The sequence below is a fragment of the Saccoglossus kowalevskii genome, chromosome 12, assembly GCF_978046115.1.
Source record: "Saccoglossus kowalevskii chromosome 12, keSacKowa6.1, whole genome shotgun sequence".
In the NCBI taxonomy this organism is placed as follows: Eukaryota; Metazoa; Hemichordata; class Enteropneusta; family Harrimaniidae; genus Saccoglossus; species Saccoglossus kowalevskii.
This window is the reverse complement of record NC_140652.1, coordinates 33,698,695-33,715,659: the sequence shown is the minus strand read 5'-3', so window position 1 is coordinate 33,715,659 and position 16,965 is coordinate 33,698,695. Positions and strand designations below refer to the sequence as shown.

General features: G+C 34.2%; 1 protein-coding gene across 3 annotated transcripts in view; it reads left to right on the top strand.

The window, feature by feature from the left end:
* The window catches only part of LOC144357561 (TBC1 domain family member 15-like), a 68,152-nt gene that overhangs the window by 16,908 nt on the left and 34,279 nt on the right, over positions 1-16,965 (top strand). For 2 of the 3 annotated variants that reach the window (XM_085506594.1, XM_085506592.1), the window contains 10 exons: positions 777-888; positions 1,750-1,938; positions 2,929-3,057; positions 5,119-5,222; positions 9,893-9,987; positions 10,274-10,390; positions 11,747-11,853; positions 12,762-12,861; positions 15,125-15,222; positions 15,329-15,445. In XM_085506594.1, the coding sequence (XP_085362720.1) occupies positions 777-888; positions 1,750-1,938; positions 2,929-3,057; positions 5,119-5,222; positions 9,893-9,987; positions 10,274-10,390; positions 11,747-11,853; positions 12,762-12,861; positions 15,125-15,222; positions 15,329-15,445 (1,168 nt within the window). The remainder of the gene's footprint in view (positions 1-776; positions 889-1,749; positions 1,939-2,928; positions 3,058-5,118; positions 5,223-9,892; positions 9,988-10,273; positions 10,391-11,746; positions 11,854-12,761; positions 12,862-15,124; positions 15,223-15,328; positions 15,446-16,965) is intronic. The other variant, XM_085506593.1, reaches the window with a different exon arrangement.

Here is a 16,965-nt window from a genome sequence, read left to right as displayed (position 1 = left end):
CCTGCATACATTTGTACAGCAAATAAATTGAAAATGATGGTAACTGTGATATAAATTCAAGAATAACCAGATCCAGAGACAGTTTAAAAAAATAAAATAAAATTAAACCGATTCTACAATATGTTATGATTAAATGTGCCATGATTAAATGTGCCCTGACCCCTGGCCCCTTGCCCTTAACTAAAACAAAAGAAACTGAGGGTGCTATATCAATTCTAGAGAAACTAGTGTACAGCACTAGTTCAAAATTCACAGAGAAATAAAAGCAATGCCCTTCTAAATGCCTTTCAACATTTTCTTCAAAATTTCAATCACTTCATGGCATTTTTAGAAATTTTGGTCTTGAAATAGAATGCCCTGAAAATACCAAAGTTCAAGTCCTGAAAGATATGTATCTATTATAATGTACACACAAGATCAAATGTTGTGTCTTTGAACTTCAAGATGGATGTATTCTTTGTTTATAAACATAATCGTTGTTGTGTGATTCTGGCTAATATTACTGCAACAACATGATACAATGGGAATGCAATTGGCCAAGATTCATTCACTAACTTATGTGACTTTGGAGGAACTGTAGTGAAGTGGCAGGTGATAGTAATGCAAGAATAGTGCATTCAATTGTCAAAACATCAATATGATATAAAAATGGTCATACATGTACTGTACATGTTGCCCTGAACATGGAATAAGATTTCTGTGGCAAAATACACTATGTATTGTATTGTCAAGGTTTATACTTGCATAAAAAGTAAATATATTCATTTAATTTTCAGATCTACTGATGATCCAAGATTATTTATTGTCACACAGCATGACAGTAATGCATTGTCTAAATCCATCAATGAACTCCATATATTTGGAGAGTCGTCAGCTGGATATGTATCTGTAAGTTTATTTATATGCTGCCATAGAGGGCACTGTCTGTAACTTTTCCTTCATAATGGACACATAACATATGATACACAATGTAGTACATGATGCCTCTATTATTTTCCCCAGCATTAGTTTTTTTTAATGTTTATGTGGAATTTTGTTCATGTGGAGACAATAAAACATCTTAAAGCTTACATCAATTTGAATAACAGAGAAATTAAGCCTCTCTTACTGGGAATTTTCTCCAAAGTTTGCACTTTTAGCTGCACCAGACAAGATTATTTGTAGTGGATAAATTATAACAATGATTTGGCATACATCGAGGTGCCTATGCATCTATACTAACACGAAAACAAGACCCGAGTTCATCAAATCAAAGAATGACAACTTATTTTTCTATATCACACTGAATCTTCAACACTTTTTAAAGATAGTTATGTGTGTTTTTTTTGTAAAAAACTTTTTATTATATTTAAAAAAGAATTTACCAACTAGAACAGTATTAACATTCATTTAGTCTCATAAATTAGATTGATTCTGTCCAAGAATTTGCAATGGTAATTTGTTGATACAGTATTCAGAAACTATCATACAAATCGACATGTAAGAAATTCATCTTCAGTGTAATCAATTAACCCAGTGGCACGTGATTTGACCTTTTTTTTTTCAAAACTCTCTTCTTAAATATTGGTACCAATCAATTAAAAAATAATAAATATAATCCGAATTTTGAATAATTGAGGGTTCTGCTGTAGTATTTTACAAACTATATCTGTTTAACAATAACAATTTGTCAGTCAATATTTAATAAAGTCTACTTTATTTGTATCTTCACATAACATCCCACAATATTCTTATGTTTTCATTTTGTAGAAATTTATCAAAGATCCGTATTCTGCTACCATGGGAGGTTTTTCTAAAGTTACAAACTTTTTAAAGGACTCCCTGTTAATGCCAGCAGCACAACAACGACCGGTAGATGAGATAGCAGAGTTGATGACTGACCTGCCTAGAGTTGATATCAACCGACAAAAGGAACCAGGATATGAACTTATAACCAGGGTAAATATTCCTATAATGGTCGTCATACTGTGCATGTGAGACACTGTGTTAATAAACATTGATTTCCCACAATTCAATGCACTCTTCTAAGGGATGACATGAGTACGAGTTTTGACATGGGCGCTGCATGCACTACTGTAAGACCTATAATTAGTAGCCGCATCCCTAATTGAAGTCTCACCCAATCTTTTTGAATAATATAGAACCAAAAATGTAGATGCTCTAATAGAAACCACATCTCCTCAATTTCAATACAAGCCGCTGTTTCTAATTCAGATTTTATAGTATTTACCGCCAGTGACCCTTTCTATATCTTCAAATCACCAAAGAAATTACCTATTTAAAGCTTGTGATTGTTTGTATTTGTTTGTCTGTGTAACAGTCAATGCCCCCCTAATTGTTCATAAGAGATCAGTGTGTGGCACGATGACCAATGCCCTTTAATAAGAGTACATGTATTATATATTTTTGTACACCATTAACTAATGTGAACAAGAATATGGATTCCTAGCCAGTATCATCCACTTACACACTTGTACTGGTTCTATAAGAGTTGACATTTATTTTATAAGGCAATGACTATCTTAGAGTTTTTATAAACTTTATTAAGTAATTTTTTCAGAATATACAGTTTGTTCAAAATATTAGGATACATATTAGCATAAAATAAAATGAAATGTTGTTTTAGCAACAAACATTAGATGAATTAAAGAAAAGTTATTACTACTAATCTGTGCATGTACTCCAGGGTGTGCACATACTAATAATGATTTTATTATTTCATTAAACAAATAATGATGTTTGTGGCTAATACAATACTTTTATTTCCCGATAAATTGACTTCATTGTAGTTATTAAAATAATGCCTGTAAGCCTGAGTACATGATAAATGATAAGCAATTTCAATAAAGTTGGAAATATATTTTGCTTTTCATATATGAGTTCTGTCTTGATGTGATTCAAGCATGTTGTATTATTCTTTGCTATCAGAGTGAACTTGGTCCTCGACATGATGTTAAAAGACAAGATCCAGTAATTCCTGAAGAGTGGCAGACTCATCTTGATAGTGATGGCCGGGTAATGAGAAAAGATTTACTAATAGAGAAAATATATCATGGGGTATGTATTTGAAACAAATTGACACTGTTCAGTTTCTGTTATCTGTTAGGAGGACACATTTGTATATCACATGCACACACAAAGATGGTGTTTACTGCTGCTGCAATTTATTATACTAGTACATGTATGCTTTTTCTTAAACGTGAGTTATGAATCATACATGCGTTCTAGCAGAACACTAATATGACATCCAAGTACAATGTGTGCTATTATTAGCGGCTTCCAAACACCTTGGTCAAGTATCCCAGTAGCTTTATCATTCCTTGAGGGGAACCTCTCTCTGATTTCTTCATTCCTTGAGGGGAACCTCTCTCTGATTTCTTCATTCCTTGAGGGGAACCTCTCTCTGATTTCTTCATTCCTTGAGGGGAACCTCTCTCTGATTTCTTCATTTCGTGTTGATACCTTAAATTTTCGAATTTGGATGAATTTTTGTGTGTAAAAAAGTGAGATTGTTTTGATATTTATGATATTATAGTTACCTTAATAGGTGGCCCTTTCTCAGATTTGTTCCTTTTATAACGATATCTTCAAATATCTAATTTTAATGAATATTTTTGTAATTTTTGGTATAAAATGATATTTTCAATTTGTCTTTGAAAACTGCACATCTGATTACTATGATATAGGCATTTTAAATTCTTTATTTCTCTAATTTTGATGAATATTTTTGTCATTTCTAGTAAAAAGTTATATTTTCAACGTCTTATTAAAAATGGCTTTTTAAATTGCTTTATAGTATTTTATATGTAGAAACTTTAGGTAGATCTCAGTCACATTGGTTTATTTTGTTATACTTGATTAGTACATGTAGGAGTTGTGGATTAATCTCTCAGATTTATTGATTTACATGACGATAATTTTAGTTCTCTCGTTTTAGTGAATATATTTTTAATTTTTGGTAAAAGGCTGATTGTCATACATGCAGCAGCTTAATATAAAATGTTAAAACTTGAATAAGATTTGAATTCAGATAAGCTGGCCATAAAAGTTGTGATTGATATAACACACTTGTGACATAGCCATCGACAATATATACACATATTGAAATTGAATAGCATGACATTTCTTGCTTCATGAAAGAAATTACACTTAGACTAGATTTAAACAATAAAAATACAACTTTTATTAACATTTTTACATTTGTATGTCAAAATTTGAATAATTTTTTGTCAATATAATATTTTGCGAATATAAACAATCGATTGTTAAGGATTTATGTCATTTTTGGCAAAATTGCTATGAATATTTTATATGCAGACACTTTTGATGGACCTCAGGTCAGATTGGTTTCATTTGTGACAATACCCTCTATTCTCAAATTGTTATTTTGCCAATATTTCTAACATTATTGGTAAAAAAATACTGTTTTTATTTCATGTTGATATAAATGTCTAGTGGTTAATAAAACAATATTTTAATATGGTTTTGTACTAAAAATACATTTTGCAAATATTTTAAATGAATTACATTTATTTACACTACCCAGCTGTTCTGTTTTCGTGACAATATTAAGTCAAGCTGGACACAGAATGAAAATATTAAATAACACCAATCGCATGATTGATATTTTCATTTGGAACACCATAGTAATGCCCGTTATCATACATGCAAATGATTTCTCATGTTATATAGGTGTGAAAATAGGAGTTTTTAAAATGTTTCTCAATGAAAACATGTACTTTCCCTGTAATTTATGCAAGTATGTTGATGTCTTAATAAAGAATATTTTGATTATTTACAATGTAACTATTCTTTTAAGTATGCATGAAAAATGTTTAATATCTTGACTGTGTCGTTTAAGGAGTGTATTATATCAAAATTTTAATACTTTTTTTAATATATTTTAATAAATAAAATTTTAATACGACCATATGTTCCATATTTGATGTTCACTCCTATATTGATAGCAATCAGTGGATAACACACTTGCATATATCATAATCAAAGTTATCTAGATTTGCCCTTTAATTATTATTACTTTATTTGACATTATTTCTTACTGGAATCTACATAATGATTGATTTATTTAGTTTTGTCTTATTCCTATTATATTTGCAGGGTCTGTATCATTCCATCAGAAAAGATGTTTGGAAGTTTTTGTTGAATTATTATGACTGGAGTTCAACGAAGAAAGAAAGGCAGGACCTTAGAAAAGTGAAAGAGTAAGTTTTTGACTCCCGTGTGCGAAGCACACAATGGGTGTCTTTGTAGTTACCCTATGTGTGTATGTATGTGTGTCTGTCCGTTCCACTGATATCTCAAGAACCGTATGGTGGTTTTTAATGAAACTTGGTGTATAGATGCTTTGGGCTAATGCGCAGATTTGATTAGTTTTGGGTAAAAATCCATGCATATAATTAACCTAATTTGCATAATGATTAGTAAATTTTGAAACTATGTCTATCAGTCAATGAATCCTAAAGAACATTTTTTTGTATGTCAATTGGAAAAGATTTACCAGTGTTACTACGGGTACATTATGAGGTTATTATGAAGATACCACAAAGTATGCACTAAAACATTACAGCGAGAGTATCAACCTTTTAATAACTTTATTATTAAACATCTTTTCTTCTCAAGAATATATCTTGGGAATGCCTAAATGAAAAATACTTTATAATACATGTAGATAGAGGATCTCAAGGCGAGGAACATATGAAAATTACTACACGAGTTTAATAAATCCGATATTACTCGGTCACGAATTTGAGATCTTATTTATCACATGTATTCTTTTTTGTTGTAATTCAAAGCCAAATGTTTCCACTGTCGTCGGCAGCCGAAATCGACAACGCAAACACTGGGCGCATTGATTCGGTCGAACAAGTAAAAGTGAAGAGTCATTGAAGAGACAAAAGCGATCAAAAAGAACTTTAATAAAAGTCCAAACACCAAACTAGTTAGAATACAAATAAACAAATTACATTATTTTTAACTTAAACACTTGAAGCGAAAAATGAAAGCAGTAAAAACTATTAAATAATCAAAAAGTTGTAAGAACTACAAGTGTTTATCGGGGGTTTCCCCGTCACTCCATGACGTCATTGACATGGTCCACGAGATCAAACATGGAAGTCAACGCTGCGTCGATTGAAAGTTATTATTTAGTTCTCATCTGATGACTGAGAGGAATCAAACACATATATCTGACGTCTTTTCGGTGGAATTGTTGAGCTATCATTGTTGGTAATGTTGTAATGTATGTGTACATTAAATACTCCAGAAATGGGGCCTCCAAATATCGGTGTGGATTGTGAACTCAAGGTCGAGGCATTATGGCTGATATTGGTTGATGTCAACTGGGACGCGATGTTACGTTGTGGTTGAGGTTGCATAACAGAAGGTATTGATGTTTGGCACGGGTTTGATGTGCTATAGTTAGGGGTGGCTACTTGATTATTCAAAATGCCAGAAATTTCTCTGTGTTGGTTTTCTGATATAGTGCTGTAGGCATTCACGGACTGAATGTTACAATGACCGGTGGTATATTTTGGTCACTTAATTAGTCCCCGTTCGAACGAAGTTCGAAAACGGGGACTTATAATTTGGTCTCCGTCCGTGCGTCTGTGTGTCCGTGCGTCCGTCCGGAGTCATATCTCAGAATCCCTTGGACCGATTCCGTTCATTCTTTGCATGTGTCTAGTACTTTATGTGGGACATATGCACATGCAGTGGTTTAGCGATTCGATTCAAAATGGCCAACTGGCAGCCATCTTGTTTTTTGAAAATGCTTTATTTTGGACATGCTTTGTCTGTTTTCATTCAAACTTGGTACATAGATTATACATATTAGGATACATGTCCATGCTGATTTATTTCACAATTGGATCAAAGATGGCAGACTGGCAGCCATCTTGTTTTTGAAAATGTTGTATTTTAGACATGCTTTGTCAGTTTTCACTCAAATTTAGTACATAGATCATACATGTTAGGATATATGTCCCCGACCGTCCATGAGTTCCTGAGTCTATCCGTCCGTGTGTCCGTCCGTCCGTACGTCCATGCGTCCGTCTGTCTGTCCGTGCGTCAGTCTGTCCATAGTCATATTTCAGAATCCTGTGGACCGATTCCGTTCATTCTTTGCATGTGCCTAGTACCTTATGTAGGACATATGCACATGCAGTGGTTAAGCGATTCAATTTAAAATGGCCAACTGGCAGCCATCTTGTTTTTTGAAAATGTTGTATTTTGGACATGCTTTGTCAGTTGTCATTCAAACTTGGTACATAGATTATACATGTTAGGATACATGTCCATGACGATTTATTTCGCAATTGGATCAAATATGGTTGACTGGCAGGCATCTTGTTTTTTTTTATGCAGTATCTTGGATGTGCCCTGTCAGTTTTCATTCAAATTTGGCACATACATGTACTTTATACATGTTAGGATGCATGTCCATGACAATTTGTTTCAAAATCTGGTCAAGGATGGCCGATTGACAGCCATCTGACTTTTTGACTTACTACTATATATTTCCACAATTTATGTACCATTTTCATTCGTATTTGGCAAATACATCATACATATCAGTGTGTTTCATAATCAGATCAAAGATGGCCGAATAACGGCTGTTTTTATTTTTGGCCATATTACTACTACACGGAACACGTGTTTTGATGTAAATAAACAATCTGTTGTATACGTCACTTGGAACTCAAGGTCAAGGACACGCTCGCGACAACCCCTCCGCTTTAATGTGACGAGCACAAAGAGAACTTAATTTAACGGGGACTGTGTCATTTTCAATGACTTGTTTCTGGATGAGATGCTTTCTGGCACTATGATTTGTGAGGCGTTTGTTTGGGGGTAAATTTGCTGCAGTTGCCATATTTTTCATTAGGGAACCTATTTTATTAATCCCGATAGGCTGGTGACAGAACCACTGCTCACCCGGTCTGGGCAGTCCGCGAGAATGCGTGGCGATGTAGTATGGGTCGTCACTATTTGTGTAACCAGCTGGTCGTAGACTGAGGTATTTTTTGAAAATAGCAACTGGACATCTTCTGGGATTCGCAGGGACGTCCCACATCTTTGGCTTCACTTTTCTGGTATCCCTTGGATTTTCTCCAGTCCGAGTTTTAGTTTGCCGTTCAGAGAACTCAGGATATTCACGACCGCTACTATCAGTACATAGGCTCACATCTCCCCAACACATGTTACGGTGCTCGGTATTACCCCTCAGACCAAAATATACTGTGTTATAAAACCACATGGTATTTATTATGGCTTCAGGACTGTGGGACCCAAACTGTCCCGATTCCCACAGAATTTCGATTTCCTCATCTGTAGCCGCCTCAGCTGTTCGCGGTAGGTTGCCCTTACCATCTTTCTTTAATTTCTTCTGTTTTGCTTTTATTGTTTCCCGCACCTCATTAAACTCAATACTACTGGTCAGTGAATACATGTATTTGTGTCGTTTTAGGTGACGTTCAAAGCTAGAAAGCATAGATCATAAGGAAGTTACGTTTACGGACACTGATAAAGAATTTGCATAGAATTGTTTCCAGTTCATTTGAAGGGATTTCATGGATTTCTCTAGCTTTGTTTATTTCTGGTGTCTTCAAAAATTGGCCCAGTAATCTCTTATCATATAGAGTTTTCTTGGCTGTGTTTTTGTTTTGTTGAGTTTCGATTGTTCTTCTGACATCGTCATCGGTGACTGGCACAAATCTACATGGTCGTGAAGGCCCGGCCTCGACGCCGTCGCTGTCAGTGGTCTGTGCTGTCGCTTCACCCAAGGAAGCATTTTCTGTGACGAAAAGAAATGTTACAATTTGTTATTATAAATATAAAAATAAATTCATGTTGTGAAATCATTTTAATTAGTACTCGCAGTATTGTGATGTATTTTTACCCAATGCATTATGCGATCATACAATACGCCGAGTGATCATGATCTCAGTTTATCAGTTCTGACGAAAGAAAAAACGTAAACGTACCTTCACTTGGTCTTTCTTGCTCATCATTCATAAATTCTGTCACGTCTATATCAAAAGTATTGATAAGTCGCCCATACATGTATGTATCATGATTTCGAACGTTCGATCAGCTGAAGGTTTGTTTACTTTGAGATGCAAATTTGTACGATTGACAGCAGACGAAACATTATCATGCCCGAACTATTTTCGGGTTGGGAGAATTGAGACTGTGATTAATATCTTTAATATTTTGTTTATTTAACAGCGATAAAATCAGAGATTATATAGAATCTAAAAATCTAATATAATATGTAATAATTTCTACATAATTTGTCATTAAAATCTGCCTCATCATAAGTGTTGCATAATTCAGTACTAACTTTGCTGATTAGGTCAAAGGTGAAATTAGCTGTATTGGCCAATTACATCACAGACTTAAAGTGTGACGTCACTTTCAAAGTGTGTAATACCAAAAATATCACACGGGTGTTATTACACCGAAAGAGCATGATACATGTGATAGAAGAGATTTAGAAAACTTCTTTGTGTGGGGTCTGGTCAAACTTTGCACTGAGGGTTGCCATGTTTGTCTTTATTATTAGAGGACGCCTACTCGTATTAGCACTCTATTAAAAAAGAAATGTTTTTTGTATTTGATAAATGAGTATTAGCTCAACAATAGTGTTACAAATAAACATGCACGTCCAATGATGTATTTGTTTGAAAGTTTGAAATATTGTTATTATCTAATTGTACACCACTCACATGCGATGTTCCTCAACTTTCATAGGGAAATACTTCCAACAATTTGTAAATCAAATGATCCTAAAACTCAATTAAAGGAACTTTATTGTGACCACCACCACTGAAAATATGTCATGATCAGATATTTATTTTTTATTTATTTATAGAAATGAATATTTTAGTATGAAATTACAATGGAAATCCATCACAGAAGCTCAAGCACAGCATAACTCAATTTACAGAGACAGGGAATGTTTAGTTGGTAAGTACATTCATCTCAAACACTGCATATCTCAATTTACAGAGAAAGAGAATGTTCAGTAAGTAAGTACATTTAAAAACATGTCAGCACTTGTTGGGATTTTCTTTTATATGATGTTCATGTTATTGACTTACCTTCTATTAGTTTCCTTTGTTACCATTAGCCATAAACACCAATGTTTTTCTCACTCCACCCCCTGATCTTTGCCAATTTATATAAAAATAAATGCCAATGAACTTCCTTTATTTTCAGGCAATAAGTTTTAATACTTTATTATTTATTTCAGATAAAGATGTCAGTCGTACTGACAGAACTCATCCATGTTTTGAAGGACAAAACAATCCCAATATTTCAATGTTATACGATATTTTAATGACATACTGCCAATATAATTTTGACTTGGGTAAGTTTCGCTATACAAATATTTAACGCTTTAAGCGCTATACAAATCGTGAAATGAAGTTAAATTTGACACTCAAAGAGTTAAATAATCACTTTGTATGCCTCAAATTTGACTATGAGGAAGGAATTCATGTTAAACAGTGTTGACATGAATGTATTAATTTGTATTGGTGAGAACACAATCAATGAATGTACCCCTACTACTGCACTAGTGACAATCATATTCTATGCATTTTGTCAGTGGGTACATGTACAGTGTATATTATAAATTCAGCATACATTAGACATATATTTTCACTATTATGATGAGAATATTATTCTCACCAATTCTGTGGTGAGAGTTCAGTAACAGACTACACTTTCCTCTACCAATTGTTTTCTCACCATTAATATGTGGAATAATTTTTTTCCTGACAAAAATCTGATGGAAATGAAAATGTAATTCATTGGCGAACTCACACAGAATTCTTTTCCAATAGTAAAATTTATTTTATTTCATGCAAAATATCACAATCAGAAACAGGAATAGTTAGCATCAAGTAGGTATGCATCATAGCCTGTGATTATCTGCTTACTCAGGAATGTTATTATTTTTACTTACTCTCCTTAGAATAATATACATCATATTAGTCATTTGCCCTGTTCTCATTACACAATCCTTGCATAGTTGGATAAATACAGTTCAACTTGATTAAGATTTGACACTGACCAACTCGTGCAACACATGGACAGACATTGGCCAACATGTGCAGCAAAAGGACAGACACTGACCAAGGGCAGATACATTGTACTGACCAAGGGCAGACACTGGCCAACTCAAGCAACACATGGACAGACATTGGCCAACTTGTGCCACAAACGGACAGACACTGACCAAGGGCAGATACTGACCAAGGGCAGACACTGGCCAGCCAACTCAAGCAACACATGGACAAACATTGGCCAACATGTGCAACAAAAGAACAGCTGCTGACTCACTTTCATATCATTAGTCCCTCTCATACATGTGCATAGTCAGACACAGGGACCTAATGTTTTTGTCTCTAGTCGTGTGTGTGTTCATTCATCCATCTAACATCATTTCTTGGAAGAGCCTAGATCTATTTTGTTCAAAGTTAGTACTAACAGATTTATCAGAACGCCAATGTTTTAACTTGACAGTGTAATTAAAAAGTAGTCTAGGACTATGACTTCTTATTTTTATTAGACAGTGTATTTAAAAAGTAGACTAGGACTATAACTTCTTATTTTTATTAGACAGTGTAATTAAAAAGTAGTCTAGGACTATAACTTCTTATTTTTATTAGACAGTGTAATTAAAAAGTAGTCTAGGACTATAAATTCTTATTTTTATTAGGTTATGTACAAGGTATGAGTGACCTGTTATCACCAATACTGGTTGTAATTGAAGATGAAGTAGATGCATTCTGGTGTTTTGTTGGTTTCATGGAAACAGACGGTGTGGTAAGTTGAATATATACGATATTTAAACTTTCTGACATGAATTATAATATTATGGACAGATATATTATAATATATATGGAAAATAGAACCTGCCAAATATGTATAGATGCTGTTGAAGATGAAACTTATTTTCTGGTAGTATGTCCAGCATATAACCATATTCGAAAACCGCTTTTTGATCAAATTAACCGCATTGAATCACAATTCGAGTTCCTTTCGCCTATCCATAAACTTACATATATTTTTTCTCAGAATAACCATGAAATCATCCAAAGTATTGCAAGATTTGTATACACAGCTTTTCAGATTAGATATAATTTGTTAGTGTGAGTTCTCCAAATAGATGAGTTGTATATGTGTGTGTATGTGTATATATATAATACTTTATTTTATTGAGGCGATTAAAGTCACGCCTGTAACTTTCGCATTGTAACCTGTTCCCCCAGGTTAGTGGGGTATATTTCTTTGGAGAAATGGAAATAAAATAATAATAAATAATAATAATATTAAATAAGTCTGATTTATTGGGAATACATCACTCATAGAAATGTGTGTACTCGTACATGTTGTCTTGGAAAGCTACTTACTTTATTCTATATAACCTTGCCTATTATTAGTGTAGTTCTAAACAGGTGATAGTAGAATAATTCTGTGGGTTGGGGTAATTGTATTAATAATAATTTCTTGTTGAAAAACAGGATTATGATTTTAAGCAAACAATATTAAAGAATATAAGAAAAAAGTGCAGAAAAATTTGGGCAAGAAATTCTGGTGGTGAAAAGGTTAATAATGTAATTAATCTTGCGACACTCAGCTGTCACATTAACTAAAGCAGTTTTCCCATTTGTTATTACATCAGTAAAGGTGTGTAATGCAATTACTTGTAATGTTTATTTTTTTGATTTCAGAGAAATAATTTTGATATGGACCAAGAAGGAATGAAAAAGCAATTGATAAATCTGAACACATTGCTACATTTCTTAGATCCTGAACTTTATACTTATTTAGGTGAGGACCTATGTATAACAAATCACTTTGCTGCCTTATTCAGCCTATTTACTATCATTGCCAACCCCTTTTACTGTCAGTCAACCCATTTACTATCATTAACAATCCTTTTACTGTCACTCAATCCATTTACTATCATTGCCAACCCCTTTTACTGTCAGTCAACCCATTTACTATCATTGCCAACCACTTTACTGTCAGTCAACACATTTACTATCATTGCCAACCCCCTTTACTGTCAGTCAACCCATTTACTATCATTGCCAACCACTTTACTGTCAGTCAACACATTTACTATCATTGCCAACCCCTTTTACTGTCAGTCAACCCATTTACTATCATTGCCAACCCCTTTTACTGTCAGTCAACCCATTTACTATCATTGCCAACCCCCTTTACTGTCAGTCAACCCATTTACTATCATTGCCAACCCCTTTTACTGTCAGTCAACCTATTTACTATCATTGCCAACCACTTTACTGTCAGTCAACACATTTACTATCATTGCCAACCCCTTTTACTGTCAGTTAACCCATTTACTATCATTGCCAACCCTTTACTGTCAGTTAACCCATTTACTATCATTGCCAACCCCTTTTACTGTCAGTCAACCCATTTACTATCATTGCCAACCCCTTTTACTGTCAGTCAACCCATTTACTATCATTGCCAACCCCTTTACTGTCAGTCAACCCATTTACTATCATTGCCAACCCCTTTTACTGTCAGTCAACCCATTTACTATCATTGCCAACCACTTTACTGTCAGTCAACACATTTACTATCATTGCCAACCCCTTTTACTGTCAGTCAACCCATTTACTATCATTGCCAACCCCTTTTACTGTCAGTTAACCCATTTAATATCATTGCCAACCCCCTTTACTGTCAGTTAACCCATTTACTATCATTGCCAACCAATTTACTGTCAGTCAACCCATTTACTATCATTGCCAACCCCCTTTACTGTCAGTTAACCCATTTACTATCATTGCCAACCCCCTTTACTGTCAGTTAACCCATTTACTATCATTGCCAACCCCCTTTACTGTCAGTTAACCCATTTACTATCATTGCCAACCCCCTTTACTGTCAGTCAACCCATTTACTATCATTGCCAATCCTTTTACTGTCAGTTAACCCATTTACTATCATTGCCAACCCTTTACTGTCAGTCAACCCATTTACTATCATTGCCAACCCTTTTACTGTCAGTTAACCCATTTACTATCATTGCCAACCCTCTTTACTGTCAGTTAACCCATTTACTATCATTGCCAACCCCTTTACTGTCAGTTAACCCATTTACTATCATTGCCAACCCCCTTTACTGTCAGTCAACCCATTTACTATCATTGCCAACCCTTTTACTGTCAGTTAACCCATTTACTATCATTGCCAACTTTTTACTGTCAGTCAACCCATTTACTATCATTAACAATCCTTTTACTGTCACTCAATCCATTTACTATCATTGCCAACCCCTTTACTGTCAGTCGACCCATTTACTCCCATTGCAATTTCTGTAACATTCTACAACATGTCAAAATATGTTTATTATTTGCTTAACACATTATTACATAAAACCAATTTTCATTTATGAGAAGAATGTTAGAGACATTGGCATGTAGTATTCTACTAACTAATGCCTAGATACAATGCTAGTAATATCTCATTTAGCCATTCTTATATTTTGTGAGGGAAATTATTTTGTTATGCTTTTTGACCAATTTGAATGTTGCATGCAGGGAATTCTACTTGATGAGTGCTTTGAATTGATGGCATTGTCGTTTACCAATTTGCAATCAAATTGTTGGTCAATAGCCAACTGCAATGAACATTTATGGAGTGAAAAATATAATACAAGGACTTCCTGTATTAGAACATTTCAAAATGGCCCGTTTTCAAAGCACATAAAAACATCACCAATCCATGGTAATTTAAGATATTTTATTTCTAGTAAGAAACCTCTGCAACTTGTACAAACACTAGAATATACTCTGTTTCACAAAAATTTCTCAGATCACACTCAATTACTGAATTATTAAAACTTAATATAATAAAATAATATTTTAGTATTTCATAATATTTATTTAATTTTTTAAATTTTAACACAACGGGGTGCAAAATGAACGGAGGGCAACATGCCAGAAATCTAGTGGTAATGTTGAATGCAAAGTAAAACACCACATAGATTTCATATTAACATTTGTGTGTACAAGTTCTATTAACCTTTATTTACTATTTTTGTCTAATTTTTCAGACTCCAAAGACTCCAGTAATCTGTATTTCTGTTTCCGTTGGTTATTGATCAAATTCAAAAGAGAATTTTCATTTTCAGACATCATGAGGTTATGGGAGGTAAGTCTATGAATTTTTTCCATGGATGCCAAAGTAACAATAGAATTGATATTTTGTATCATAATGGTGTAAATCATTTCATATTGTTATGGCTCTGTCTCTGTAGGTAATGTGGACTGGGCTTCCATGCAGAAACTACCATCTGTTAATTTGTCTTGCTATACTTGATACAGAGAAACCAACATTAATGAAGAATGACTATGGATTTAATGAGATTTTAAAGGTATGTAAAGTTTTGGCCACAGAAATTTATTAATGATATAGCCTACATTGTGTATAGCACTGTGTTATGTATTCCTCGTAGCTGATATTATTGGTCCCCACTCAGACGCAGTCAGAAAACGTGGACTTATCGATTGATCTTGTGGATTGTTTGTGCAATATTTCATACATAATAAAGCTGTCTTACAGCAACCTGTCATTTTTTTCACATTTACACACAACATTGATTACATCAAGGTTTCTCATTTATAGCATTGGTGTTTTATTACTATTGTGACTTCTTTTAATCAAATTTTGGTTGTGTGTTTATTACCTTTCTATCATGCGAATAGGGTGTGTATTTACTGCTATACTTCTGTGATCATCTAGAGTCAGAATTTTACAAACTTTTTCCAAAGTGATGATGAACTAAAATGCACAGTTACTATGGTTATGCTAGTCTATGTGGTGCAACAAAGTGTGATGATAATATGCAATATGAAGGTTACGAGCAGCGATGTGATATGGTGCAACAAAGTGTGATGATAATATGCAATATGAAAGGTTACGAGCGGCGATGTGATATGGTGCAACAAAGTGTGATGATATTATGTAATATGAAGGTTACGAGCGGCGATGTGATATGGTGCAACAAAGTGTGATGATAATATGCAATATGAAGGTTACGAGCGGCGATATGATATGGTGCAACAAAGTGTGATGATAATATGTAATATGAAGGTTACGAGTGGCGATGTGATATGGTGCAACAAAGTGTGAAGATAATATGTAATATGAGGGTTATGAGCGGTGATGTGATATGGTGCAACAAAGTGTGATGATAATATGCAATATGAAGGTTACGAGCGGCGATGTGATATGGTGCAACAAAGTGTGAAGATAATATGTAATATGAAGGTTATGAGCGGCGATGTGATATGGTGCAACAAAGTGTGATGATAATATGCAATATGAAGGTTACGAGCGGCGATGTGATATGGTGCAACAAAGTGTGATGATAATATGCAATATGAAGGTTACGAGCGGCGATGTGATATGGTGCAACAAAGTGTGATGATGATATGCAATATGAAGGTTACGAGCGGCGATGTGATATGGTGCAACAAAGTGTGATGATATTATGTAATATGAAGGTTACGAGCGGCGATGTGATATGGTGCAACAAAGTGTGATGATAATATGCAATATGAAGGTTACGAGCGGCGATGTGATATGGTGCAACAAAGTGTGATGATATTATGTAATATGAAGGTTACGAGCGGCGATGTGATATGGTGCAACAAAGTGTGATGATAATATGCAATATGAAGGTTACGAGCGGCGATATGATATGGTGCAACAAAGTGTGATGATAATATGTAATATGAAGGTTACGAGTGGCGATGTGATATGGTGCAACAAAGTGTGATGATAATATGCAATATGAAGGTTACGAGCGGCGATGTGATATGGTGCAACAGTGTGATGATAATATGTAATATGAAGGTTACGAGCGGCGATGTGATATGGTGCAACAAAGTG